This window comes from Engystomops pustulosus, chromosome 5 (genome assembly GCF_040894005.1).
Source record: "Engystomops pustulosus chromosome 5, aEngPut4.maternal, whole genome shotgun sequence".
Taxonomy (NCBI): domain Eukaryota; kingdom Metazoa; phylum Chordata; class Amphibia; order Anura; family Leptodactylidae; genus Engystomops; species Engystomops pustulosus.
The window spans coordinates 19,312,573-19,340,531 of NC_092415.1; the positions used below are offsets into that span (position 1 = coordinate 19,312,573).

General features: G+C 42.3%; 1 protein-coding gene across 1 annotated transcript; it reads right to left on the reverse strand.

The window, feature by feature from the left end:
* Positions 1-1,737: 1,737 nt before the first annotated feature.
* On the reverse strand, positions 1,738-23,028 carry SLC30A8 (solute carrier family 30 member 8). Its single transcript, XM_072154624.1, has 8 exons — positions 22,802-23,028; positions 10,596-10,777; positions 10,176-10,322; positions 8,797-8,950; positions 7,457-7,640; positions 5,871-5,976; positions 4,789-4,923; positions 1,738-3,999 (listed from the first exon to the last, which is right to left on the reverse strand). Exons 1-8 carry the CDS (start codon positions 22,870-22,872, stop codon positions 3,854-3,856), a joined length of 1,125 nt encoding a protein of 374 aa, XP_072010725.1. The 5' UTR covers positions 22,873-23,028; the 3' UTR covers positions 1,738-3,853.
* Positions 23,029-27,959: the final 4,931 nt, after the last annotated feature.

A 27,959-nucleotide genomic window follows, 5' to 3' on the forward strand; every position in this document is an offset into this window, starting at 1 on the left:
GCATTTTTAAATCAACAGTAAACAATGGGCTATTGGAACTTGTCATCATATAAAAATGGAACTCGTCATCATATAAAAATGGAACTCGTCATCATATAAAAATGACCTTCCAGGTTCCCTTTAAAGATATATATTCCTCTTTCTGACCCATGTCTATGACTCCCCACATATTGTAGTAGCTCAAAGCAAAGACTCCAAAACAGCACAGTCTACAGCACAGTCCTTTTGTGAGAGACTTGCTATATACATTTTTTGCATTGAGCTCCCTCTAGTGGTGGCAGCAGATAGCTAACCTTTTACTGACTTTGTAAGAAGAAAGTAGGGATGGAAATTACTATTTCACTCTCAGAGTGAATCTCAGACCACCAAAAAAATGTAACCCTTTAATCACTGTCCACCGCAAGAGATAATATAAAGAATAATGAGCCCCTAAACCACCATATGTACTGGAGTCTACTCTTTTTAAAAATTCAGCTTTTGCCCACACTACCATCTCTGCATTATTCTAACATGACACGTTAGGCTCTAAAAGGATTTTCCTAGCAGTTATCAAGTATTCAGGAGCATCCATATAACATTGATATGATATGTTTGCAATGTGTTTCCCGGGTATCATGTAATTATTAGCAGAGATACAATGTATATAGGTCTTTGTATACAGCCCATTAAGCATCAACTGGTTGTGCACTTGTATCTCCCTGACCCATACCAGTACTATGGATATTAAGCACATGGACTCGAGCAAGCGATACAAGCAATTGCTAACCTTGATGCTTTCCTGCTGGTTAAACACAATAATACCTTGTAGTGATTCTTGGAGCTCTACACCATAAATAATGAGTTAATTAGACTTTTTTTCCCTAGCAACACTCAGTCCTTCCTGACCTTGTCCATCCAGGGTTATTTATAATGGTCTGACAGATGTTCCCTTCTCTCTTGTTTTTGTCTCTAATTATATATTTAAGGAACATATCCTTATCTTTTCTTATCAGTGTCTACAGATGCTGGGGTAGTCTTTTAAAGGGAAACTGTCACCAGATTTTAATAACTCTAATGACAAGTTCCCATAGCACTATACTAACTTTTGCCCACACTGATTTTAACAAAAAAAAAATGCATAGTTCCTATCCCCAGAAAATGAAGTTCGTAAACCTACCTGGCACCCTGCCTGAAGGAGCAGGATGAACTGAGGGTGTGTACTATTCATGCACGGCAGTGTGTCTCTCACCTCATGTTTGCTCTTCCCCTCCTCCTCATCACCCAAAGAGAGGTGGAGGGGGGACTCCCCTGCAAACATGAGGCAGACATGAGCTGAGACACAGCTCATGACTTGCATAAATAGCACACGTCCTTGGGACACCCTGCTCCTTCAGGCAGGGTGCCAGGTAGGTTTACTTAAAAAAAAAGTTCATTTTCTGGGGATAGGAACAATGCATTATTTAGTTAAAAACAGTGTGGACACAAGTTAGTATAGTTCTAGTATAGTTCTCTTTAAGGTTAGTTGTGTCCAGTTCCATTGTCTTCATGTTTTAAAGGGGGTGTTATTGTAACATTTTATCTTGGGGATGGATGAGGGGGTCTGTGAAAAATTTTATATTTCTGTCCCATTTGTTGATAACCCCATATTGCCGAAACATCAAGTTACAATAAATGTAATTTTTTTTAATTAAAAAAATTATTAGAATTGATACAGTTTTTGAAAGATTACTCAATTTATTAAACATTATTAAACCCTTTAAGCGTTGTCCCATTGTTAATACTTACCAGTATTTAAGCTTTCACCAATCACTAGAAACAGGTGTCCCATACCCCCTATTTGAATGGAGAGGTGACTATCAATGTGCGAAATTATTCCAGTTACCTTCTGTAAGACTGCCATAGGCTCAAAATGTTTTAAATGGAGCAGCAACCCCAACGCTCTACATTTAAATGGGGGACATTGTAGCCTTTTCTTCTTGTTGTTTGGGGTTCTAGTAGGTAGATCCCTAATAATCAGACCCTCATCCAGTAGATAGGTTACAAGTGTTGACGACTAAAAACTCTTTCAAGAACCATAGAATAAGTTTAAGTTTTTGTCTCACAATATCAATCGCACATAAAAGATCAAGCATCACTCGATATACAATAAGATGGCCTATATAGATTATTTTCTTTTGCATTACTGTTATATCCATTATACCTAAAAAAAAAAAAAGAAGATCCTCAGCGCCTTGTTTGATCAAATTTTGTACACCTGTCCGCCAACAGTAAGGCAAACTCATTGGAAGCCTAAAAATTTTACTCAAAATGGAACCAGCTTAATTCTGTTCTAACCAATACAGGAAGTCCCCGACTTAAGGACACCCGACTTGAAGACGACCCCTAGTTACAGACCGACCTCTTTGACCACCGTGACCCCTGGTGAAGGTCTCTGGATGCTTTACATTAGTCCCAGGCTGGAATGATCAACTGTAAGTTGTCTGTAATGAAGCTTTATGGATAATCCTTGTTCCCGTTACACCATAAAATTTTGAAAATCCAATTGTCACTGGGACAAAAATAACTTTTGTCTGGAGCTACAATTATAAAATATATCAATTCCCACTTACATACAAATTCAACTAAAGAACTCAAAGGATCTATCTTGTGCGTAACCCAAGGACTGACAGTAATAAAATAGGACAGATGGAGACGATTCCAACAAAGATGGAGACTAAAAGATCTAAACAAATGAAGAACAAATTTACAGAATAAAGTCTATGGAAAGGCTCCCATCGCCCTATGTAAAGATTAGAACATTAGTATTGGTGGCACCAGTCAAGGGTTATTTAGAGTTATATATAATGTATAGGTCATGTGATGGATAGTCTTCTGAAATGGAATATTTGTAATCGATCAACTCCGGTCATGGATTGTTTGAAACCTCCCATCAGTGTCGGACTGGGTTTTCTTAGGCCCACCAGAGAAAATCAATTTGGGGGCCCACACTTCATTATCCCCCAGGAAATATACTCTAGCAGCCTCCAAATTGTGGTGTTTTCTGATGGACCTCTGGGGTCAGTATTGGGTTGAGCCAGGGCCCACCGGAGGATCCTCTGGTACTCTGGTGGGCCAGTCCGACACTGTCTCCCATGATAGGTTATTTGATGGATTATCTTCAGATAAGGATGTTTGCCTCTAGTCCTGTATGGATGGTCTCCAATCATAACTTATTCATCGAAGATTCTTTATGGATTATTTATATTAGATCATCTCCATAATTCGATTAGGTATAATGGATCGTCTTCATTCAGGGTTTATTTACAGTGCATCATCTCCAGTCATGGATTATTTTTAATGAATCATCTTTAGATCTGGATTCTTTATCATGGATCATCTCCATTCTTGGATTGTTCGTAATTGATCATCTCCATACTTGGTTTATTTGATGAATCTTCTCCAACCAAGACTCTTTCTAACATATGATCTCCAGTGATGAACATCTGCACTGGATCATCTCCAGTCACTGATGGACCATCTCATCTTATATTTACATAAAAATCTGTATTAGTAGTTCCAATACTTGTTATTAGATCTCACCCTCATCAGAGGTTTATGTTAATCATAAAATCAGAGGTTTCCAGGTATATCAAACAGTTTAGCAGGAGGCATCAAAGACTTTCACTTTCATTACAACCCAATAAGTGGAAAGGTATATTGTGGATGGTCCATTCCAAAATTTCTGATCTTCCTTCCATAGTAACAGAAATAAAAGATTGCCCGTAACATGGGCAGTGGTCAATTTCTACCTCCTGTATATTATTTGGGCTCATACAAAGTACTTATCTTCTAGAATTGGGGGGGTCATCATTTTTGAGTTTTCATAAGACATGGCTTATTCCCCCGGCTCGTAGCAGAATATACACTCTGGATTCTGTTCTTCCACTGGTTCCACTTGAATGGTGACCGAATGGAAAGGGAAGTTGTCAAATATATTTCTTGTAACATCCTTCAAGATTCTCCTTGAGTCTTCGGAGGCATCTTAAAAAATAAGGGAAAAGCAAAGATTACTAGGGATTAGTACAGTATTTTTTGGACTATTAGGCGCACCGGATTATAAGGCGCACAATCATTAAATGCCTGCTAAAATGTTTAGGTTCATATATAAGGTGCACCAGATTATAAGGCGCACCTGATTATAAGGATGAATGAGCAGCAGGTAGCAGACCTGTGCACAGCTCAAGGCAGCTGTTGTCTGTAAGTAAGGTTCATATATAAGGCGCACTGGACTTTAAGGCGCACCTTTGATTTCTGAGAAAATCACCTTATAGTCCGAAAAATACGGTAACCACCTCTGCTATTCCAAGAAGTCCTTGGTCCTATCTCAACAAAGCGAGGTGACAGCTCCCCCCCCCCCCCCATCCCCTTCCATTTTTGGTCCCAGATAACCCCTTTACTTTATAATCATATGTCACTGTGACTCTAGCTCGTGCTAGTCCTTGCTATCAAGACTCCAGTAAAGTTAACTTTCCCATTATTTCATAGGGCCTTGTTCCAGAGATTGCCTTCATAAAGCCTCTTATGCAGAGTCTATATGATTGACGGTTCGCCGGTGATAGACATTTCTCCGTGGCAGACAGAACTTGAGCTATTGTATATACTGATAGAAAAATCCCATAGCGGAGCAGCCAGACTCAGCAGTAAAGCACATTGTGATGAAAGCTGTTGTCGGGCTGAATGACAGGTAAATCATTGCTAGAAAAGCACAAAAAAATGGCTTTATTGGCCAACAATTGAACTTTTGTTCCATGCACACATACATTTACTGACCTGTAGCAACGTGAACCGAGACGATGACTTGGTTCATTGTTAGAGCCAAGAGATGTAGGCTGTGTACCGATTTAACCCCATTCACGGCAAGAATACTCTGCTTCACAACACCGTAATTAATCCCTCGAGGAACTCCTGTAGGGCAAAAGCATGTCCTGTAAGATCCATGTTTAATGGATTGGGCAGGGGACCTAAATATCAGCTATGTGTTCACGTCAATGAGGAACGTTTAGAAAACCCAGTGTCAGACATAGGATAAAATACCCCCAGGGGACTAACTGGAGGTCCTGCAGAGTTATATATGTAATCTATATGAGTTATGGCTCATCAACTACAGAAATTCGGACTGCTATACTTTGACATTGTCTAATCGTAAGGCAGGGCCGGTACTACACAAAGTGTGACCCTAGGCAAAACTAAAAATAAAAAACTAAAACCAAAAAACACCCGGACATTCAAACAAGGGTTATTAAAAGAGCAATACATTGGGGCAGATTTACTTACCCGGTCCTGTCGCGATCCCGCGGTGCGTTGTCCGACGTGGATTCGGGTCTATCGCGATTCACTAAGCTCGCGCGCCCGAGTTCCTGCATCCGTCGCTTCTGCGCCGAGGTCCGCCGGAGTTCAACTGCTTGTTCCCGGTGCTTGTCAGTGCGTGTCTTGCGACACATTTCTAAATCTTAAATCCTGCGCGTTGTCCGAATCCGTTGGGTTGTCTGATGGCACACCCCCCGATTTCTGCAAGCCGGCGGCGATGCACCAAAATCCGATTGTGTGCGACAAAATCCCGGGCCAATTCGGCGCAAAATGGAAACCTCACGAAAATGTGCTCCATGGATCCTTAGTAAATGAGCTCCAATGTCTGCCCAAAAAAGTCCACATCCAAGACAGGGGGCCCTGGGCAAATGCCCAGTTTGCCGGCCCCTAATGCCTGCCCTGCTGTAGGGACACCCACTGACAATAAGAAAGGTAAAATTCTAGTTGTCAATGTTAATATGAGGAAAGAAATTCTGTAACTACTAAATCAGACATGTCAGAAAAGGAGATAATAACCATATAAAAATATTAACATCTTCACTCACCTTCCATTAACACAAGTAGAACATCTCGTAGGACGGTTATGGTTGTGACCAGCACAAACACGGAGAATATAAATGTACATATTGGGTCGGCTATCTTGTACTGTGGCTAAAAGATACAATTACAGTCCATATTGTCGTCATTATAATCTTCAGAATTCTTTCAAAGCTTTACTCCAACAAATCATTACTTAAAGGGGTTAATTTTAGGGGCCACAAAATGCCTTTAACATAAATGTTGTAATTCCATCAAATACATGAAATCATTGCCACCACCTTGTCCCCTTTATCACAAGGTCCTATGATTTTCTACATGCGCCCTCCAACTTGCCTCGTAGAACAGAATAATCCATTTTCTATCCGTAGAAATCACAATCATGACTCTGGATACCTTGGCCAGCTAACAAATTATAGTGATCTGTAGCCAGAGAACATCTTACAGATGCTATCATTATAATAATTAGCACAAATTTGGATCAGGAGGCTGAAAAATGCTACAAAAAGAAGAATAAGGCCCAGGAGAGGCTGCGCACTGCCATGTCACAGGCACAGTACAATCCAGTCCACTGCTGGGAGTGGGAGAGATATTTCATACATAGATCCCATCTCGTTTTGTTTAAGGACATCTACCCCCTGATTACTGATGGTAGAGTGTCCTTAACAGGCTGTTCACAATGTCTAGAGGATGGGGGACCGTGTTTTATACGTATTTCAGTGCTTTAATTGGCAAAATAATAACTTTTTAAAAGTGCCCGAGGCGCTCAGGCACACAGTGCCCTGACAGAATCCTATGTGTAGTCCAAGGGGTTGGGCTTTGGTTTGGATGCATTTCAAAAAAACAACATGTGACTCCTCAGCTCTTAGTGCTCCCGTACAGTTCCTCCCACCTGCCCCTTCACAGAGGTCACACCCTGGTGAGCTGACATCATTGGGGGAGGGAGGAGCTGTACAGTAGCATAAGGATGGAGGCAGCCTGCAGTACAGACAAGTCACATGTTGTTTTTTGAAATGCATCCAAAGATAAGCCCAACCCCTGGGACTACACAGAGGATTCTGTCAGGATGCAAGGTAAGTTATAACACACAATCATATTGTAATGCAAATGCTTAGATAAAGCAGAAAGGCAGATTTGAAATGCACGTGTAATGGGCTTCTACAACCTGTCTTTAAGTGAAAATTAGGTCCCTGGTGACAGGTTCCCTTTAAAGTCCAGGGAAGCATAGAGGCATTCAGGCACCATCTGTCTGAGCCCCTCCAGCACTTTTACAAAGAAAGTTATTACTTCAGCAATAAAAATGGCAAAATACATGTAAAACACAGCCCCCCCCCCAACCCCTAGAGCAGCCTATTTAGGACACTCTAACACCAGTAATCTGGTGGTAGATGTCCTTTAACTTTTTCAGATGTTTTAATATTCCCTTGCTTCCTTCCCGCAGGACAGTATTAGGTAGCCACCATCTTTCAAGATTGGTCTGAAGCGAATCAGAAAAGTTATAGATTTAACGAATCCAACGAATGGATTCGCTCATCTAATGGAACATACAAGATATTTAAAGAGTTCCTTTGGCCATGTTCTATAATAAACTGACCTTGAAGTATATGATGAGTGCGCTAATGAGAACGCTGATGCTCTGAAACAGGTCTCCCATGACATGGATGAAGGCGGCGCGGATACTGGCATTCGTCTGCGGCTGGTAATCAGGTGCCATATGTTGATGTTGACCTCCTGAGTGACTGTGACCATGGCCTGTATTATGCAGGACCAAAGCCAAGCTGTCAAGACATAACAAGGAGAATGAGCACAAACACGTGAATTCTTATAAGCCCCATGGCCAGGATTAGGCGAGGATCGAAGAAAGTGTTTGTTGGAAAGTTGACTTGATTACAAGTAAGAATATTTTTACATTTATTCTTTGTTATGAATTAATTGCTAACTATGTGCATCGTTATAAGATATATGTGAACATAGATCATTTATTTAGCATTCAGTGTGAGAGAAGATGGATTTAGGGGAATATGTGAAATATATATTATCAAGAATAGCACAGCCAAAACACTTTGAGTAACTATTTCACTGCTGGTTTCTACTACTTCCATGCTCCATGTTCCTAAATGTCATGAAAGCAGACAGACTAGTCACTATATAGGACCTGTGTGAATCTCACTGGATTTACTGATAGAAAGTACTTAGAAATAAGAAAACACAATAAATAAGTCACTTAAATGAGAAAACACAATGCATCATAAGAATTGATGGCATCCTAAATCTGACTCATCTTCAGGGCAGAGACCGGAAGAAGTTAAAGGGTTTGGCCACCTTGGCTTAAATTTAAAAGAACTATGGGCATTTGTTCTGGAAAAAGGTACCATCCACCACCCACTATGGCCAGTACCAGGTGAATTTACTCACCCGGTCTCTTTTTTATGTCATGCCCCCAAGTGACTTAGCTCTGCGCATGCGCTGTGCTTCAGAGCTGTGCCTCTGTACAATGAGACGCAGCTATGAACGCTCACAGCACAGGCTACACCGCAGGAGCATGCACAGGTAGGGAGGAGCGTCACGTGGGCCGGACAGGCCAGACAGCAAAGAGAGGAAGAAAGAACAATGAGAAGAGACTGACGGATTGCTAATCAAGAATGGGACAATTTCTAATAAAGGTCTGTTGATGTTGATAATCCTGCTCCAAATGGCCAACCCCTTTAATCTCTGCCCTCCTTACTGCAGCTGAGGAAGATTTCTGAAAAGCAGCTTTAGAACATAAAATTCTATAACTCTAGAAAGAAAATAGTGAGTTATGCTTTAAAATTGGGAGAAAAGGGGGTACCAAAGCCCCTGCTTTAGGATGAATATGAAGTATGCCTTTATGTACAACTAGCATTTTGGGAATGTGTCATCTTTGCTTGTAAAATTTTATTTTGAACAACTTACACAACATTTGCGCCCAATGCACAAGCAGATGTCATGAGCATAACAGCGCCATCAATGGTGTAATCAGGATGGAGGATTCTTTCACAGGCCAGGTAGACCAGCACCCCTGTCACCACCCATATGGTGATCATGGAAAGCAAGGCGCCAACTATTTCTAGATAAATATAGAAAGGCAAACATTTTTGATGGATAAACTCAGTTGATACATACAGGGGCAACTATTTGTGACTTGTAGGGAAGGGGTGTGGGTTATCTGAAAACATGTGACCTCCTTAGTTGTATTGATGGGAAGTTCAGCTCTTCTTAGTAAGCTGGATCATTAGGTTCTGCTCACTCAGAAGAGCCGGCTCTTCTGGCTCTTGAACGGCTGGCTTCCTATTAAATATATAATAGGAAGCCTCAGGCCAGTCAGTCACCCCAAACCACTCCACTTTTAACCCGATTTTATCGGGTTAAAAGAAGCGCGGTGAGCCGATTAGGGGCAGGGTTAAGTGAAAAGAGCCGGCTCTTTGTATCAGCTTGTTTGCGAGCCGATACTTAGTTGATTAGGCTACACTCACATCATGTTCTTTGTACACTAGGAGTGCTCTGACCACTACTATAGGGGTCGGATAGTAGTTGTGCCATACTCCTTCCAGTGCAGATGATGGATCAAGCAGGTGAGATGTTCAGAGCTTGGGTTATTTTTTAAAAAAAACCTATCCCTGCAATACACTTTGCCATGACTTATATCACTGAGCTGCCCGATGTGTTTTGTGGTTTTCATGACGCTGTTTGTTCTCTCAGACCTCTGAGGCCTTCACAAAACGGCCATTGTTATACTGACAATAAATGACATGCAGATCTACTCTATTGACTACTAAAACTGGATTTTATTTAGGGCTATCTAAGTACCAAGATGCTGAACTCATCTGCAAGTTACACGTTTTAGTTTTTTAAATGATCAAAAATTTACAAAAACATGTGTTAAAAATTTTTGATACTTTGTGTTGCTCACATAAAAATTATAATAAATAATGTACATATCAGGCGCACATCAGGCACTGGGACAAGAGACCAGTGGGCATGCCAGGCGGCCGGAAGTTTCTGGAGTCAAGGTGCGGAGCCCTTGTAAACAAACAGGAGCACGGGAGCCAGGGACAGCACTGTGGGCCACCGGGAGCTGGAGAGGAGGTAAGTACAGGTCTGTGGTTTTGTACAGCCTGCCCCCCCCCCCCCCCACTAGATTTTCATACTGTCGGACGACCCCTTTAAGTTTGTGTAAAAATAAGGAAGAGTTAAAGGGGCGTGAATACTTTTGCAAACCGCTGTAAGTTCATGGGAGAACCTCTTTCGGACTCTTGTTAGAGTTTGCCTTGATATTGCCTATGATGTGTTACCTGCTCTGTACCATCCGTATGTGAATCTTTTTGTCGCAGGTTTTGAAGACAACCACAAGGAGCAAATACTTATTAAGAAACTAGAGAGATCCACAAAAAGGTGAGCGGCATCGGCGACGACAGCCAGGCTTCCTGCGATGTAACCCCCTGCAATGGAAGAGGCACTAGATGAGCAAGCTAGAAAAATGTGAGGCCTACTCGGGGGCAGGCTGAGAGTGGACCGGGCCTTGGGGCAATAATGGATGTAGCATCTACTCAGTCATCTCAGTTAGCGCCTGTCTCTTTTCGGGCAGGTTTTAATGCATGAATAGCTAATTTTTGGTCTTGTCACAAGACCTATAGGGTTCACGGCATTGACTAGGCCTACCCAAGATGGCTGACTGTGTAGACACTACAACAAGACACAAGGACTTAAGTTACCTGCTATTTCGGCCACAATAAAGGCCAGACAGACGGCTGCCGCGATGTACAGCTTCTTTCTGGCCGTGTGATGCTCCTTCTGCCGGGCCTCATAAGCCTTTGTGTTATTGTTGTGGCAGTGATACGGGACGACCGATTCTTCTTCTTGTTGTTTCTCCTTATTGTTAGTTCTTTGTTCTCCACTGGATAAAAAAAAAACAATACAATACAGAAAACTCAGCGGGATGGTGTATAATGCAGGATCATGTCTATTTTGTTCTGAGGGAAGGGACTGGGTCTGGTTCTCATAAGATACCATCACATGTTACACAACTTCAAAGGGGCTTTTGTTCTTGCTTTAACAAAATAAGTTATAAAACAAAACATTATAAGTTTCAGCTCAGATAAACTTAGATGAGGACTGTGGAAAGTAGACTTCACAGACTAGAGATTCTAGGATTAGAGACCAGGCAGGTAGAGGCTTTATAGTAAGAGAGTATATAGCTGGAGACAATAGATAATGGTATAGTCCAGTGATGGGCAACCTTTTGAGCTTGGTGTGTCAAAATTCGCCAAAAAACCAAGCATAACTCGGGTGGTGTGTCACCTTGACTAAAAACATATTTTTGTGATATTTATAGTTTAAAAACCAAATATGTATACTATTTAACTTCTAGGGTACTTTAACCGTGGATTGTCTGATTGATCCTACCATGTACTGCCATACAATCAGACAGGTGTGAAATTGCTTAGTAACCTGCAAACTTTCAGTCATGAAAGTTCACAGGTTCTAGCGAGGGCACAGGCGCCGCTGTCCGCATTTCCTTCATGGCATGGAGAAGGTGTGCGGAGCAAAATAATCGCAATGTCTGGCAATTTGCAAGGCGTTGCAATTATTTCAGGGCTTGTACGTCACAAAACTGACACATAAGCCCTGATGACTGTCTTCTATCATACAGTGCACTGACCTTACTCACTGTATGATGGGAGTAGTTGTCCTCCCTCATCCCTGCTCTGGAGCTGGTCAGTGTAGAGGTGGCAGCTGCTGGGACATCACATAAGGCAGCAGCGATGTGACCTCTGACTGTGCTGCCATCCTCCCCCCACCACAACTATCAGGAGCTGCAGAGGAGCCTCCTGGATGTATGGCCGGGTCACCTCTCCTGCTGTGCCCCATGCTGATACCTGTGCTGACTGGAGACACTAGGCACAGCTCACACATGGGGAGGGGCTGGCCCGGGGGAGGAGGAGGAGGGGGGAGTGCTGGAAGCTCAGTGCAATCTCTCAGCCTCCCGGCTACTGCACCTGATAATGTAAGATGAAACTTAACTCTCAGGCAGCCGCGTGTCAGTGAAAATGGCTATGTCAGCACTGACACGCGTGTCATAGGTTAGCCATCACTGGTATAGTCAAAGACTGTATATGTAGAATTGATATAGAGACTGTTAAGTTCACCGAAACCTATAATGAAGAATTAGGCTCACAAGCCATCACCAACCTGTTATTTCAGGTAAGTCTTGCCTTGTTGGCCTAATCAATCATGTTCTCTTTAAATATTGTATAGTAAGAGATTGCTTTGAAGTGCAAACATTTACATTGATGTATATAAGATGACTGGAAAGAAACATTTTTCCCAATAATGTAGTTTGGATTTTGTGCTCCAAGGCCCCCTGGACATCACATGGCTGATTGGCTGCTGATCTGCAGGTTAGAACCCCCACAAGGCCATCAGACATACTGGACAACTCTTGGTCATGATTTCAGCAGGGTTACACATAGACACCCCAAACCACATGTAAACTGCTGTATCCTACTCTACATATTATGCTATATAATGTGCAGCATAATATGTATATAATGGTGCACATCCTCCATTCTTTACTGTGTGAGGTCAGATGCTGGGGCCCCTTAACAGAGTGGGTCCCATAGCAGCTGCTATGGCTACAACCACTGTAGTTACGCCCCTGGTGACTTGACAGAGTTGTGTTGCATGCTCTATGTTAAAGGTACACCTAAAAAACAGTTGGTGCCCACTTCCCGAGCAGTGCAGCGGGCACCAGATAATGGAAGACAGTGGGGCACATTTACTTACCCGGTCCAGTCGCGATCCAGCGATGGGTTCTCCGACGCTGATTTGGGTCCGGCCGGGATTCACTAAGGTAGTTCCTCCGACGTCCACCAGGTGTCGCTGCTGTGCTGAAGTCCACTGGAGTTCACGGAAGTTCACTGTCCTACGCTGGGTGCAGGTAAGTGCGTGTCAAGCAACACTTTTTTAAAAAAAATACGGCGGTTTTTCCGAATCTGTCGGGGTTTTTTTGACGGCCACGCCCCCCCCCCCCATTTCCATCGCATGCATGCTGCCGCCGATGCGCCACAATCCGGTCGCGTGCGCCAAAAACCTGGGGCAATTCAGGGAAAAACGGCGGAAATCGGTAATATTCGGGAAACCCGGCGGAAAAACGTGATTCGGGCCCTTAGTAAATGACCCCCAGTATTCAATAATCTTCACATTCAAGAGGCAAACTGCAATTGGGGCCATTAAGGTCTCTCTGTGCCCCGAAATCTCATATTTATGAAAATCTAGAAATTATTATACCCTGCAGTGGACCATAAGTGTTTACTTTACATTGGCTATAAAAAGCCATTTTTTACCTGGACTGCTGGGTCACTTTAGCTCAAAATGCTCTAAAAATATTTTGAAAAATGTATTTGAAAATGTTATTTTTTATTGCTTAATCATGCAAACCCTTTAATATGTGATTGTAGCCTGTGTGTGCAGAACATAGCTTCTGCTTAGCCAGAGCGCTATTAGGAAATTATAACAAAGGGCAACGCAACATACACAGCATTATCGGAATTGGATGGTTTTGATTTTTGTGCTTATTGTACAAGTGGAGGATCTTTATTGTATTAGCCATTGTATTCATGACCTAGACTCACAAACAATCCATAATTATGGAACAAAGAGAGTTTTTCCTGGAGAACGTGGATGATCTCGATGGCCGCTCTTGTGACCCTCTTAATGACTCCTCGGAGCACTTTGCAGATGGATTTAAGAATATTCATTGAACAATGGGCAACTTTCCAGAGTCTGGATTTACAACGCACAATATAAATCACAATCCGGAGGCAAGAAGGAGACAGTCGGCTTCAATAATTAACATTCCACAACTTCTTCAGGGTTTCTCATTGAGAAAAACACTGACACTTTAAGTCGAATATCATTTTTGAAAAGACACGAAACTATTTTTCTTCAATCACAGATAAAAATACCCACTGTGATAAAAGGATAATGTAAACTGGTGATACAGTGAATGTGGCTTACTTACTAAGGGTCCCGCGGGTGCACTTTCCTCGGATATTCCAACGTTTTCAGGGATTGCGCTGCTGGGACGGGTAATTAGAAGGGGATTTTGCGCAAATGATCGGATTATGGCTCAATCGTGCCGACTTTCATGCAACAGAAATCGGGGAGCCTGCCGTCGTACAATCCAAAGGATTCAAACTAAGCGCGGGATTTAATTTTAAAATTTTGTCGCAGGACAATGCGCTTACATACACCGGGAGGAAGATGGTGACCTCTGTCGGACCTGGGGAAGCGACACATTCAGGAAATCGGGCGCATGATCTTAGTGAATCGCAGCAAAGTGCATTGTCGGCGGACAATGCACTTGTGGGAACTCCTCCGGACCGGGTAAGTAAATGTGCCCCAATGTCTTTGTGTGTGTACTGAAAGTTGCCAGAATGACTGAACGTGTTGTTGGGTGGCTGTGTAGTTACTGGTAAAATTCCCATCATTCCAAATAAATGCGTTTCGACACAAAGTGTCTTAATCATGATCTGATTAAGACACATCATTTCGAAACGCGTTGATATTTTCACCAGCTGTATGTGTCTACATGGATTTTACTCAATAAAGGAAGATTTTTTGATATCGGATCATCTCCGAGTTTGGTACAGCGTGCTGGATTCCATACCCTTACTCGATCATTAAGATAGTTCTGATCCGGTTGTTTAGAGGTGTTGGGTGCAGTGGTTATATAAACAATGTAAATCCGTACATGGCGAACATCTTCCAGTTGACCCACAAGTTAAAAGAATAGTTGAAACTGCAGACAAGTAAAGATGGACCCTTCATTACACAACTTTTTGCCGACCCCAAAAGAAATCCAGTGTCATGGTGTCAGCTACGTGTCATACCATTGACTTCCAGCTGCATTCTGTAATTAATGAGGGGGCGTATCATTAAGTTATATCCGGTACACGGCCACCATTTGGGAGCTGCCATTGGATCAAGGGTTCATTTTCTCCAATGGGAAGGTGGTCAAAGACCAGAACTGTATCAGCAAACAATTTATCTCTTATGGTTCAAAAGTTACCAACACATTTTCAACAACAACCAGGAGCGTTCCCTGTGAAGCACAGCTATGTGACGTGTTGTCCCTGGTGCTGAACAAAGAGTTGAAGGTGCTGGATCCAAACGTTATGAACCTGCATGACATTCTATGGAGTTGATAACTTTTGAAGCACCAGAGATATTACAGATCTTATTACGGCAATTGATTTCTGAGACAATTCCAGTCTTCTTTGCCATGTTACATGACCACCTTCCCCTTGATCCAATATTTTGACTTTCAAGATGGCAGCCATATTACGGACATAACCTTAAGATAGGCCCTCTTACCCATTACTTGCTGGGGGGCCAGATAAGTCTGAAATAAAAGGGAGTCCGGACTCACCCTTGGGGAAAATGTGCAGCAATCCCCGACTTAAGAACACCCGACTTACATACGACCCCTAGTTACAAACAGACCTCTGGATGTTGGTCATTTACTGTACTTTAACCCTAGGCTACAATGATCAGCTGTAAGTTATCACAGATGTTTGCAATTAAGCTTTATTGTTAATCCTCGTACTTATTACGACCCAAAATTTTTAAAATCCAATTGTCACTGAGACCAAAATATTTTTGTCTGAGGTTACAATTATAAAATATACAGTTTCGACTTACATACAAATTCAACTTAAGAACAAATCTACAAAATAATCTTGTACGTAACCCGGGGGCTGTATACCGTAAAGAACCTATATCCGCCATCCCCAACCGTAGATGATATTGTATCCAGGCTAGAGGCGCCAACAGGGTCCTAGAGCCTCCTCTCTGACTTCAAGCTTGAATTGTTATATATGAAAAGAAAGTTTTGTTCCATTCCACAATATATATTCCCCATGAAACCATTAGACAGAGCTTGTGACCGACATCTCCTGTGATCGGTGGCCTACTGTGGACTTCTCCAGGCATCCAGGATCTCCGTGTATGTCCAGCGGCCAGGTATGGCCGGGGTCACAGGTGCCCATCATCTGTGCCCCGCAGCAGTAACCTATAATTGTCCTCTCTTCATAGAATAAAGCAGGGCAGCTCGTATTATCAGACGCCATTGTTTAGAGCGCTCATAAAGTCTCCCTTTGTGCTTCCTTGCCTCGGGCATCCACAGATACATCCAGTAACACTGCGCACCACGTCTTTAGGTCACATCGAAATAAGTATCTGGGACACTGGGAATTGAAGTTACATCTTTTTTTATTATTTAGCATCTCTATGACCTACTCCTAGCTATGTGGGGGTCACTGACTGTAAGAAGTCAGTCTGCAGCTTATTAAAGGTGAGGTGCACCCATGAATAAGCCTTGGATTAGTCTTGCTTTATGTCTATAGGTTTGTACTTTGCTGCAGTCAAGGGCATAACTTGGTAGCAGTTATAGCAGCCGCTATGGGGCCCTGAGGACTGTACGGCCTTTTGATCACTTTTTATAGAATTTTTTATATTTTTCCAAATGGAAAAAAGGGCCACTTTCATCTTTGGGCACTATTTTCCGTTATGGGGTTAAAAGCTGAGATGGGACGCGATGATACCAAATAGTTTTATGATTCTTACTGTTTATATGCTTTTATATATCTAGGGAAAGGGGGGTGATTTAAACTTAAACTTTTACAATTTTTCATATTTTTTACCATTATTTCAGATCCTCCAGGGTAATTTAACTCTGCAGGGTCTGATTGCTAACACTATATACTGTAATACTGCTGTATTACAGTATATAGCAATATTACAATGATTTCTAATAGCCTGCCATCTGCTGGCTATTAGAGATCATTGCACATGGCAAGCCTATGAGTCTCAATGAGACTGGAGCACATAACAGGTTAACCGTGGCACATAACAGGTTAACTGCCGCAATCGGTGCCAGCACCGACCACGGCAGTAACAGGCGGGTGTCAGCTGTATTATACAGCCGACACCAGCTGTGTATGGAGAGAGCTCAGCTCGTCCTCGGTTGCGAAGGTGCTAAAGAAATCTGCTCATGTTTCCTTCTTTTCCCCCTGCCTTTCTTCCTTATTTAAGTAGCTTGTGTAAATCAGCTATCTGTCCTGTATCCACTGACAGCTGAGAGATGAAGGAATCTGATAAAGTGTCTGATGACTTAACTCTTTACAGACAAGGAAGTATATGACAAAGTCTACTATTATCTAATATTCACTTACCGACTTTATAATTGTAGCTCCAGACAAAAATGTGTCTTTTTCAAAGTTTTGTGCTGTCATAAGAACAAAGAGCTTCATTACAGACACCTTACAGCTGATCATTGCAGCCTGGGACTAAAGTAAAGCATCCAGAGAGATTCACCAGAGGTCACAGAGGGCAGAGGGGTCCGTCTGCAACTAGGGGTCGTCTGTAAGTCCATACTCTTCAAAAGTATTCTATACGGTATGAAGTTAGATTTTTTTCACTATATAGAGTGCTGCTGAATCCTTTTTTCTATGTACTCATGAGGAAGGACCTTTCCTTGTTGGCTAGCACCCTATATTTGGCTAGCACCCTATATTTTCATTTTGCAGTCCCACAATAGATTCTCTTATAATTAGATAGATAGAAAATAAACATCAGGATGTCCTTACTTTCGATGCACAGCTGAAGCTCGGTCCCTTATTCTATGCTGTATGACCAATCTGTTCTAGTATATCTGTTTATCTATCGATCTACCGTATTTTTCGGACTATAAGGCGCACAAAAAAATCCTTTGATTATCTCAGAAATCAAAGGTGCGCCTTATAGTCCAATGCGCCTTATATATGAACCGTACTGACAGACAACAGCTGCCTTGAACTGTGCACAGGTCTGCCACCTGCTGGTCATTCATCCTTATAATCAGGTGCGCCTTATAGTCCAGTGCGCCTTATATATGAACCGTACTGACAGACAACAGCTGCCTTGAACTGTGCACAGGTCTGCCACCTGCTGGTCATTCATTCTTATAATCAGGTGCGCCTTATAATCCGGTGCGCCTTATATATGAACCTAGACGTTTTAGCAGACATTTATCGAAGGTGCGCATTATAATCCGAAACATACAGTATCTGATAAAGCAGCAATGCACCACTGCTTTATGAAAATTATTTTAAAGGACATTAACCACCAGGATGAGGGATTGTAAACCAAGCACACTGACATACTGGTGTGTGGCCCCCCTGGCCGGATCTGCTCTTCCTCTAACTCCAGGTTTTTACTTAAAAAGGCATTAAAAATGATGCAAAGGAGTCTGAGAGGCTCCAGCCTCAATCAACTGTTATGTACCCAGAGCCACTCAGGCTCATTTGCATAATTTTGGAAGCAAGGGCACAAGAAGCTAGAGGAAGAGCAGATCCTGCTGAAGGGGAGTGGGGGGGCACACACCAGTATGTCAGTGTGCTTGGTTTACAATCTTTCATCCAGGTAGTAGATGTTTGAGAAGTTGGGTGCAAGCAAACAGAGCAAGGCATTTACTTCATGTCATACAGCACATACTTCCAAAAAACTGGTAGCACTCACAAAGCTTGTGAGGATCAAGTGGATTTATTCAAACTGTGACATTTTGGCCTCCATTACTGAAGCCTTTTTCAAGCGGTGACATTGGGGGTCATTTACTAAGAGGCCGAATCGCTATTTTTTGTCAGGTTTCCCGAATATTACCGATTTGAGCCGTTTATCCCTGAATTGCCCCGCGTTTTTGCCGCACGGGAATGGATTGTGGCGCATCGGCGCCGGCATGCACGCGCTGGAAATCGGGGGACGTGGCCGTCGTAAAACCCGACGGATTCGGAAAAACCGCTGTATTTTTTTTAAAAAATGTGTTGCTTGACACGCGCTAACCTGCACCCAGCAACGGATGGTGAACTCTGGCAAACTCCGGCGGACTTCAGCGCAGCAGCGACACCTGGTGGACATCGGGCGCACTACCTTAGTGAATCGCCGGCAGACTCGAATCCTCGACGGAGAACGTGTCGCTAGATCGCGACAGGACCGGGTAAGTAAATGTGCCCCATTGTGTTAGCCCAGAGTAGGGAGCGCATCACAAGTGCAACTAATTACATCATCTCCTTTTACATAAACATTCGTTTTTATGTAATTTGTCCATCCCAAATTTATCTTATCTTTCTAAAAAAGAAAAAATAGCAACACAATCCAACAGACGATTAAAGAGATGCTATCTAGTATCATAACCCAGAAAATTAAAAAGTTAAAAATAAGAAAAACGCTAGCACCCTGGGGGCTTGTGAACCAAAAAAGAGAGTTTTTAATTATACCTGATATGGGTCCCCTGTTTCTTATTGCTGTTTTAATAAATCCACTTGATCCTCACAAGCCTTGGTGTTGCTGCCAGGTTTTTTTGGAAGTATGTATAACATGGAGTAAATGCCTTGCTCCGTTAGCTTGCACCCAACTTCTTTAAAATAATGGGCCACATTTATCACTCGTTTTTTCTGTTGTTTTTGCGCCTTTTCATTCAGGCGCACTGTTTTTGCGGCATTTTTGCGATTAAACGGCAAACTAGCTGCGAAGCAAAAATAAGCAGCTTTCCCTCATCTATCTTACCAATCCAGATGTTTTGCTGCGCCTAATGATATTCATCACTTGCAACGTTTTCATTTAGGCGCAAAAACGGGCGCAAAAACACTCCAGCCCGAAGGTGGCGTTATCTGAGAAGAAAGCACTGAGCACTTTGCAGAACAGCTCATTTCTAGCAGCAAAGCTCAACCAGACACTGGAACAGATAATACAGACATGAGATACTCTGCAGACACTAGCACAGATCATACAGACATGAGATACTCTGCAGACACTAGTACAGATCATACAGACATTAGATACTCTGCAGACACTAGTACAGATCATACAGACATTAGATACTCTGCAGACACTAGAACAGATCATACAGACATGAGATACTCTGCAGACACTAGTACAGATCATACAGACATGAGATACTCTGCAGACACTAGTACAGATCATACAGACATTAGATACACTGCAGACACTAGTACATATAATACAGACATTAGATACACTGCAGACACTGTGACACTAGTACAGATCATACAGACATTAGATACTCTGCAGACACTGTGACACTAGTACAGATCATACAGACATTAGATACACTGCAGACACTGTGACACTAGTACAGATCATACAGACATGAGATACTCTGCAGACACTAGTACAGATCATACAGACATTAGATACACTGCAGACACTAGTACATATAATACAGACATTAGATACACTGCAGACACTGTGACACTAGTACAGATCATACAGACATGAGATACTCTGCAGACACTAGTACAGACACTACAGACAGGAGCTGCAGACTCTATTTACAGTTCATCTCCTTCTATTTACAAAACATTCTGCAAAATCATCAGCTCAAAGCAAGACACGAGAAAAGTTTGCAGGATGTTGCAGATAGTACAAACAAGTATTCCCTGTGTAATTCTACACAGTATCCCCCAGGGGTGCAGCAGGAGACCAGCACTGGGGGATCCCCTCCAGGAGAAGCCCCTGCTGAGGAGGTCACTGGGTGCAGGGTGTCACACACCTGGGTGCTGCTGTGAGTGTTATCTTCATTCTGGGATGTGGGAGAAGCAGAGAGGAGCTTGTAGCAGGATCACATGTAAGTGCCCGAATCTAACATTGCGCCTAAACTGTGTTAAAGTAAAGTGATTAATAAGAGGCAGAAAATATACTTATCACAGATGGTTGTAGCTTGTGATAATTCTGGCAAAACAGTGCGCCAGAATTTAGGCGCAAATACCTCTGGAATTACCTTCCCGGGTCTATCAAAATGTTCTATCTATCTATCTATCTATCTATCTATCTATCTATCTATCTATCTCATATTTATCTATCTATCTATCTACCTACCTATCTCATATCTATATATCTCATATCTATCTATCTATCTCATATCTATCTATCTATCTCTCTATCTATCTATCTATCTCATATCTATCTATCTATCTATCTATCTCATATATATCTCATATCTATCTATCTCATATCTATCTATCTATCTATCTATCTATCTATCTATCTATCTATCTATCTCATATCTATCTATCTATCTATCTATATCATATCTATCTATCTATCTCATATCTATCTATCTATCTTGAAAAAGGCTCCCTGGAGCCGAAACGTCGCTGCTTATGTACGGTACTTTAATGTACTCTAACATGGAATAAAGAACACCGCTTTTTCACTGAATACCTTGGAGTGCTGCCTATTTTCAATTACCTACCTCTGGAGGACCTGAAGCCTGGTTCTGAGTGCCTGCACCCACCACTGCTATTTCTTTGATGTGCTGTTTTGGACTTTCCCTACGTATCTATCTATCTATCTATCTATCTATCTATCTATCTATCTCATATCTATCTATATCTCATATCTATCTATCTATCTATCTCCTATCTATCTATCTCATATCTATCTATCTCATATCTATCTATCTATCTATCTATCTATCGCATATCTATCTATCTATCTATCTATCTATCTCTCTATCTCATATCTATCTATCTCATTTGTGTCTATTTAAATGCTATAGAACAGTGATGGCGAACCTTTTGGAGATAGAGTGCCAAAAACTTCAACCAAAACCCAATTATATGTCGAAAAGTGCCAACATGACGACTTAAGCAGTAACTTATCGATCCATGATCTTTCACAGGTTTCAATCATATTGGCGTCCTGATTTCACCAATATAATAGAAATTTGATGGAGAAATTTGGATTGTCGCTTCCCTCCAGCGTCCCCTGAAAAGGAAGAATCCGGGTCTCCAGAGCAGGAGCTCCAAAAATAATCTGTCTCTATCCACACCTTCTCGTTCCTCCTGTAGCCCCGGTAGCCAAGGATGTCGCTTTAAACTGGTGCTGAGCTTGGCACGTCCTGGGCTGCATTGGACCACAGGAGGAAGCCTCGAGTCCTGTCTGGCAAACACTGTATGTGCCCACAGAAAGGGCTCTGAGTGCCACCTCTGGCACCCGTGCCATAGGTTCGCCACCACTGCTATAGAATAATCTCTCTCTATAACATAAACTATGCAAAAAGTCAGAAACAATCTCCTTTCCTCAATTGTTATTGTAATAACGTAATAAATTGCATCATTTAAACTGATTAAAAAACTAAAAGAAATATATTAGAACAGGGTGTAACCTGAATAAACTACTTATAGTAATTATACAATTGCAGAAATCTACCAAATGATTTGAAAATGTTATAATAATGATGATTACTAAATGAGAAATCTAATTAAAGCAATTTAAAAAATGATCAAAAGAAATGAATTCAATGAATAGAAAAATACAAATAACCTGCTGTATATAGTCCTGCGTTTCCTGTGTCCCCAATTACGTTTGACTGATGTTATAGTTACGTAAATCAATTGAACAATGTGAAAATTATTAAAACAAACTTTAAAAGTGACATTTTTATGTCTGATATCATGGCACATATATGAAAATGAAATACAGGGTTACGTACAAAATTGGTTCCATCGGTTTGTTCTTAAGTTCAATTTGTATGTAAGTCGGAACTGTATATTTTATAATTGTAGATCCAGACAAATTTTTTTTGCCCCAGTGACAATTGGAATTTAAAAATTTTTTGCTGTAATGGGACCAAGGATTATCAATAAAGCTTCATTACAGACACCTTACAGATGATCATTGCAGTCTGGGACTATAGTAACATCCAGAGAGCTTCACCAGAGGTCACAGGGGGCAGAGGAGTCTGTCTGTAACTATGGGTCGTCTGTAATTCGGGTGTCCTTAAGTAGGGGACTGCCTGTATTCATATATTTTTATCCTTTCATTCCACATAACTGTTAGATAAGTAGAGTCCTGTTACCTGTCGCCGGGCAGTGAGTACATCTTTGTGGCTTTGTCGCTGACCAGGTAGGTTTTCTCCAATCCCTTCATGCTGATGGTGAAGTTCGTAGGAAATTTTAAAATTTAGGAACATAAAATTAAAAACAAAAAAGATCCAACATATTTTGGTAAATCCTTTGAGGATCTCTAGGTCGTCTGTAGGAGTTGTCGTTCCTCTAGGTAATAGGCAGGTGCTCTCAGGGTGGGTACAGGACCGGAATGACTTGGAGGAGAGGACGAGCCTCGGAGCAGAAGGATCTGCGATGACATGAGGCTTTGTTTGAACAGAGAAGTGAAACCACAGAACTTCTCAAAGAAGAAAAAAAACCCTGAAGCTGTGGAAAATGCAACCACTGATGATATAGATAATGGGGCACATCATCCAGAAGAGAGAGATAAATGTGAGAAATGGAAGAATTTTTTGATTATCAGGAGGGCAAAAGACAAAGGGGCACATTTACTAAGGGTCCGCATCATGTTTTCCCGCCAGGTTTCCCGATTTTTTCGTATTGCCCCGGGATTTTGGCGCACGCGATCGAATTGTGGTGCATCGGCGTCGGCTTTCATGCGACAGAAATCAGGGGGCGTGGCAGTCGGAAAACCTGACGGATTCGGAAAAACCACGGAAAAAGAATTTGTGTCGCAAGATCAATCACTGACATGCACCGAGAAGGAGGTGGTGAACTCCGGCGGACTTCAGCGCAGCAGCGACATCTAGTGGACATCGGGGGCACGACCTGAGGGAATCCCAGGAAAACCCGAATCAGCGTCGGAGAATGCGCTGCTGGATCGTGACTGGACCGAGTAAGTAAATCTGCCCCAAAGTGGGAGCTTGACTATAATCCTGAGGATGGGCAAGGACATTAGAGAAAGTTCCCAGAAGATGGGCAGGGTCAAGAGAGAAAGTTACTGGTGGCCCTTGACTATTATCCTGAAGATGGGCAGGGGCAGAGGAAAAGGTTCCTGGTGGGACCATGGCTATAATCCCGGGGATGCGCAGAGGCATTAGAAAAAGTTACTGGCAGAACCTTCACTATTATCCTGAGGATGGGCAAAAGACGTTAGAGAAAATTCCTGGTGGGAGCTTGACTACAATCCCGAGGATGGGCAAGCACTTTAGAGAAAGTTTTTGGTTTGACCTTGAATGTTATCCTGAGGACAGGCAGAGGCATAGGAGAAAGTTCCTAGTGGTACCTTGACTATAATCGTGAGGCAAAGACGTTAGAGAAAGTTCCCAGAAGATGGGCAGGGTCACAAGAGAAAGTTACTGGTGAAACCTTGACTACAATCCTGAGGATGGGCAAGGGGACTAGAGGAAGTTCCTGGTGGGACCATGGCTATTATCCTGGGGATAGGCATTAGAAAAAGTTCCTGGTGAAACCTTGACTATCATCCTGAGGATGGGAAAAAGACGTAAGAGAAAGTTCCTGGTAGGACCTTGACTATTATCCAGGAGATGTGCATGGTCATACGCGAAAGTCACTGGTGAAACCTTGACTACAATCCTGAGGATGGGCAAGGGGACTAGAGGAAGTTCCTAGTGGGACATTGACTATTATCGTGAAGATGGACAGGAGCATAGGAGAAAGTTCCTGGTGGGACCTTGGCTATTATCCAGAGGCATAGGACAACGTTCCCAGTGGGACCTTGACTACAATTATAAGGATGGGCAAGGGTGTTAGAGAAAGTTCCTGGTGGAACCTTGACTATTATTCAGATAATGGGTAAGGGAGGAAGAGAAAGTTTCAGGTGGGACCTTGACTATTATCCTTAGGATTGGCATGGAAGTAGGACAAAGTACTTGGTGGGACCTTGACTATGCTCATGAGGATGGGCAGGGGGAATTAGAAAATATTCCTGGTAAGACCTTGACTATTATACTGCAGATTGGCAGGGACACAAGAGAAAGTTGGGTATGTGTGATGTTAGATCATGAATACTATTTTATAATAGTTTTGGAGTCTATTGTTATGATCTGTATTAAAGGAAACCTACCATTTGATTTGATGCATTATGAAGCAAACATACCTTGAGAATGCTGTAGCTACACTGATGCAGAATTATATCTTCGTTAATCCCTGAGCTGAGTGGTTTTGCTGATAAAACAATAAAAACATTCAGGACCTTGGGAAAGCTGGGTCAGTATGTAACATATACTGCTAAGGAAAGTATGACTAAGCATGACTAGTCAAGCACTAATCAACCTGAGCTGGAGCACTCATACATAGAAGATTGGGTATGGTGCAGCAATTGATTATTTTGTCTGGCAGGGAGAGAAGTGCAGGAGATGATGATGCAATCAGAGAGAAACTCCCCTGCTATGAGAAGCAGGAAGACAATCGCCAGAGCAGAGATAGAGGAGACAGAGCTTCATTATCATAATGTTATATCTGTTTAATCAGCACAACCACTCAGCTCAGGGATTAACCAAGATATGATCCTGCATCAGTGTAGCTACAGCATTCTCAAGGTATGTTTGCTTCATAATGCATCACATCAAATGGTAGGTTTCCTTTAACTGCTCATTGTAACCATGGATATGTGATGCCACACCGGTGTTATATTCCTTGTTTTATGTCACACAGGTGCACGGCTCGTTATATACCTGATCATGTGATGTCACATAGGTGCACGGCTCGTTATATCCCTAGTTATGTGATGCCACACAGGTGCAAAGCTCGTAATATCCCTGGTCATGTGATGTCACACAGGTGCACAGCTCATTGTACTCATGTTCATGTGATGTCACACAGGTGCATGGCTCATTGTAACAATGGGTATGTGATTTCACACAGGTGCACGGCTCATTATATCCCTGGTCATGTGATAATAGGGCAGCATGGTGGCTGAGTGGGTAGCACTTCTGCCTTGCAGCGCTGGAGTGCTGGGTTCAAGTCCCACCCAGGTCAACATCTGCAAAAAGTTTGTATTTTCTCTCCATGTTTGCGTGAATTTCCTCCGGGTCCTCCGGTTTCCTCCCACAATCCAAAAACATACTGGTAGGTTGTTTAGATTGTGAACCCCATAGGGGACAGGGACTGATTTGTCATGCTTTGTGCAGCACTGTGTAAACAATAGGCACTATATAAATAAAAGAATTATTATTATTATGTCACACAGTTACACAGCTCAATGTACCCATGATCATGTGATGTCACTCAGGTGCACTGCTCGTTGTAACCATGGTCATGTGATGTCTTACAGGTGCACGGCTCATTATATCCCTGGTCATGTGGCGTCACACAGGTGCACAGGTTATTGTAACCATGGTCATGTGATATCACACAGGTGCATGTTTTTTTATATCCCTGGTCATGTGATGTCACACAGGTGCATGGCTCTTTATATCCCTAGTCAGGTGCGCAGCTTATTGTAACCATGGTCATGTGATATCACACAGGTGCATGGTTTTTTATATTCCTGGTCATGTGATATCACACAGGTGCATGTTTTTTTATATCCCTGGTCATGTGATGTCACACAGGTGCATGGCTCGTTATATCCCTGGTCATGTGATGTCACACAGGTGCACGGCTCGTTATATCCCTGGTCATGTGATGTCACGCAGGTGCACGGCTCGTTATATCCCTGGTCATGTGATGTCACACAGGTGCACGGCTCGTTATATCCCTAGTCAGGTGCACAGCTTATAGTAACCATGGTCATGTTATATCACACAGGTGCATGTTTTTTTTTATATCCCTGGTCATGTAATGTCACACGGGTGCACGGCTCTTTATAAACAGAAAGAAAATGTTCCAGCTCACCAGCCTCTATAACCACAGGCTCCACAAGCACGGTTCACCCCACTGCAAGGGGCATGGAAATAAGACCAAAAAGTATGGCTCTGGCTCATGGAGATCTTGTGAATTGGTATTTCTTTATTTGCGCTCAGGTGACAGAGATAAAAGTCTATACCGGGCCGTCACACAGGTTTTTTATATCCCCGGTCATGTGATGACACACAGGCTCGTAAAACACACAGCTATGATTACTCTCTGTGGTACAACAAACTGTACAACATCACATGACCAGGGACCAATTTATTTAACAACAGGACTAAACAATGAGGCTTCCTGTAGAATGACAGCAAGCAGAGATCTAGAAAACCGTGAGGAGACAGAAAGTATATTGAAAAATTGTCTAACTCTTCATTACACAGACAACATCAATTTTTTGCTGAAAGTGGTCAACCCCTTTAACCCCTTACCGACATGTGACGTAATAGAACGTCACAGGTCGGCCGCGGGTGCATGGAGAGGGCTCAGGGGCCGAGCCCTCTCCATAGCCGGTAAGTCTTTGCTGCATTTTACCGCTGATCGCCGCCGGCAAAGGTGCCAGCGACTTCAAAAAGACGGCGGCGCGCGGGCGGCGCCATCTCTCCGTGGTTCGTCGCTCCCCGTGACGTCATCACGAAGACCCGAAGCTACTTCGGGTTAACCCATTCATTACCATGTGCTGTCAGCACATTGTAATGTATGAGTAGTAAAATCCCCATATACTGCCATACTGTAGTATGGCAGTATATGATAGGATCGTACAGACACCCTAGGGTTAAAGTACCCTAGGGAGTCTGAAAAATAGTAAAAATAAAAATAAAAAAAAAGTTAAGGTAAAAAAATTATAATAAAAAACCCTAAAAATTCAAATCACCCCCCTTTCCCTAGAATTGATATAAATATAAATAAACAGTAAAAATCATAAACACATTAGGTATTGCCGCATCCGAAAATGCCCGATCTATCAAAATGTGATAACGGTTTTTCACTGCGTTTAACCTCGTAATGGAAAATCGTGTCCAAAGTCGAAAATGGCACTTTTTTGCCACTTAAAATTTTTTTTAAAATTCTATAAAAAGTGATCAAAAGGTCATACAGTCCTAAAATTATGATAACATTGTAAACATCATCAAAATCTGCAAAAAACGACACCACCCACAGCTCCGTACACCAAAGTATGAAAAAGTTATTAGCGCCAGAATATGGCAAAATCCCCCAAAAAAATTTTGTACAGGAGGTTTTAATTTTTTTAAATGTACGAAAACATTATAAAACCTATACAAATTTGGTATCCCCGTAATCGCACCGACCCAAAGAATAAAGTAGACATGTCATTTGTGGCGCTCAGTGAAATCCGTA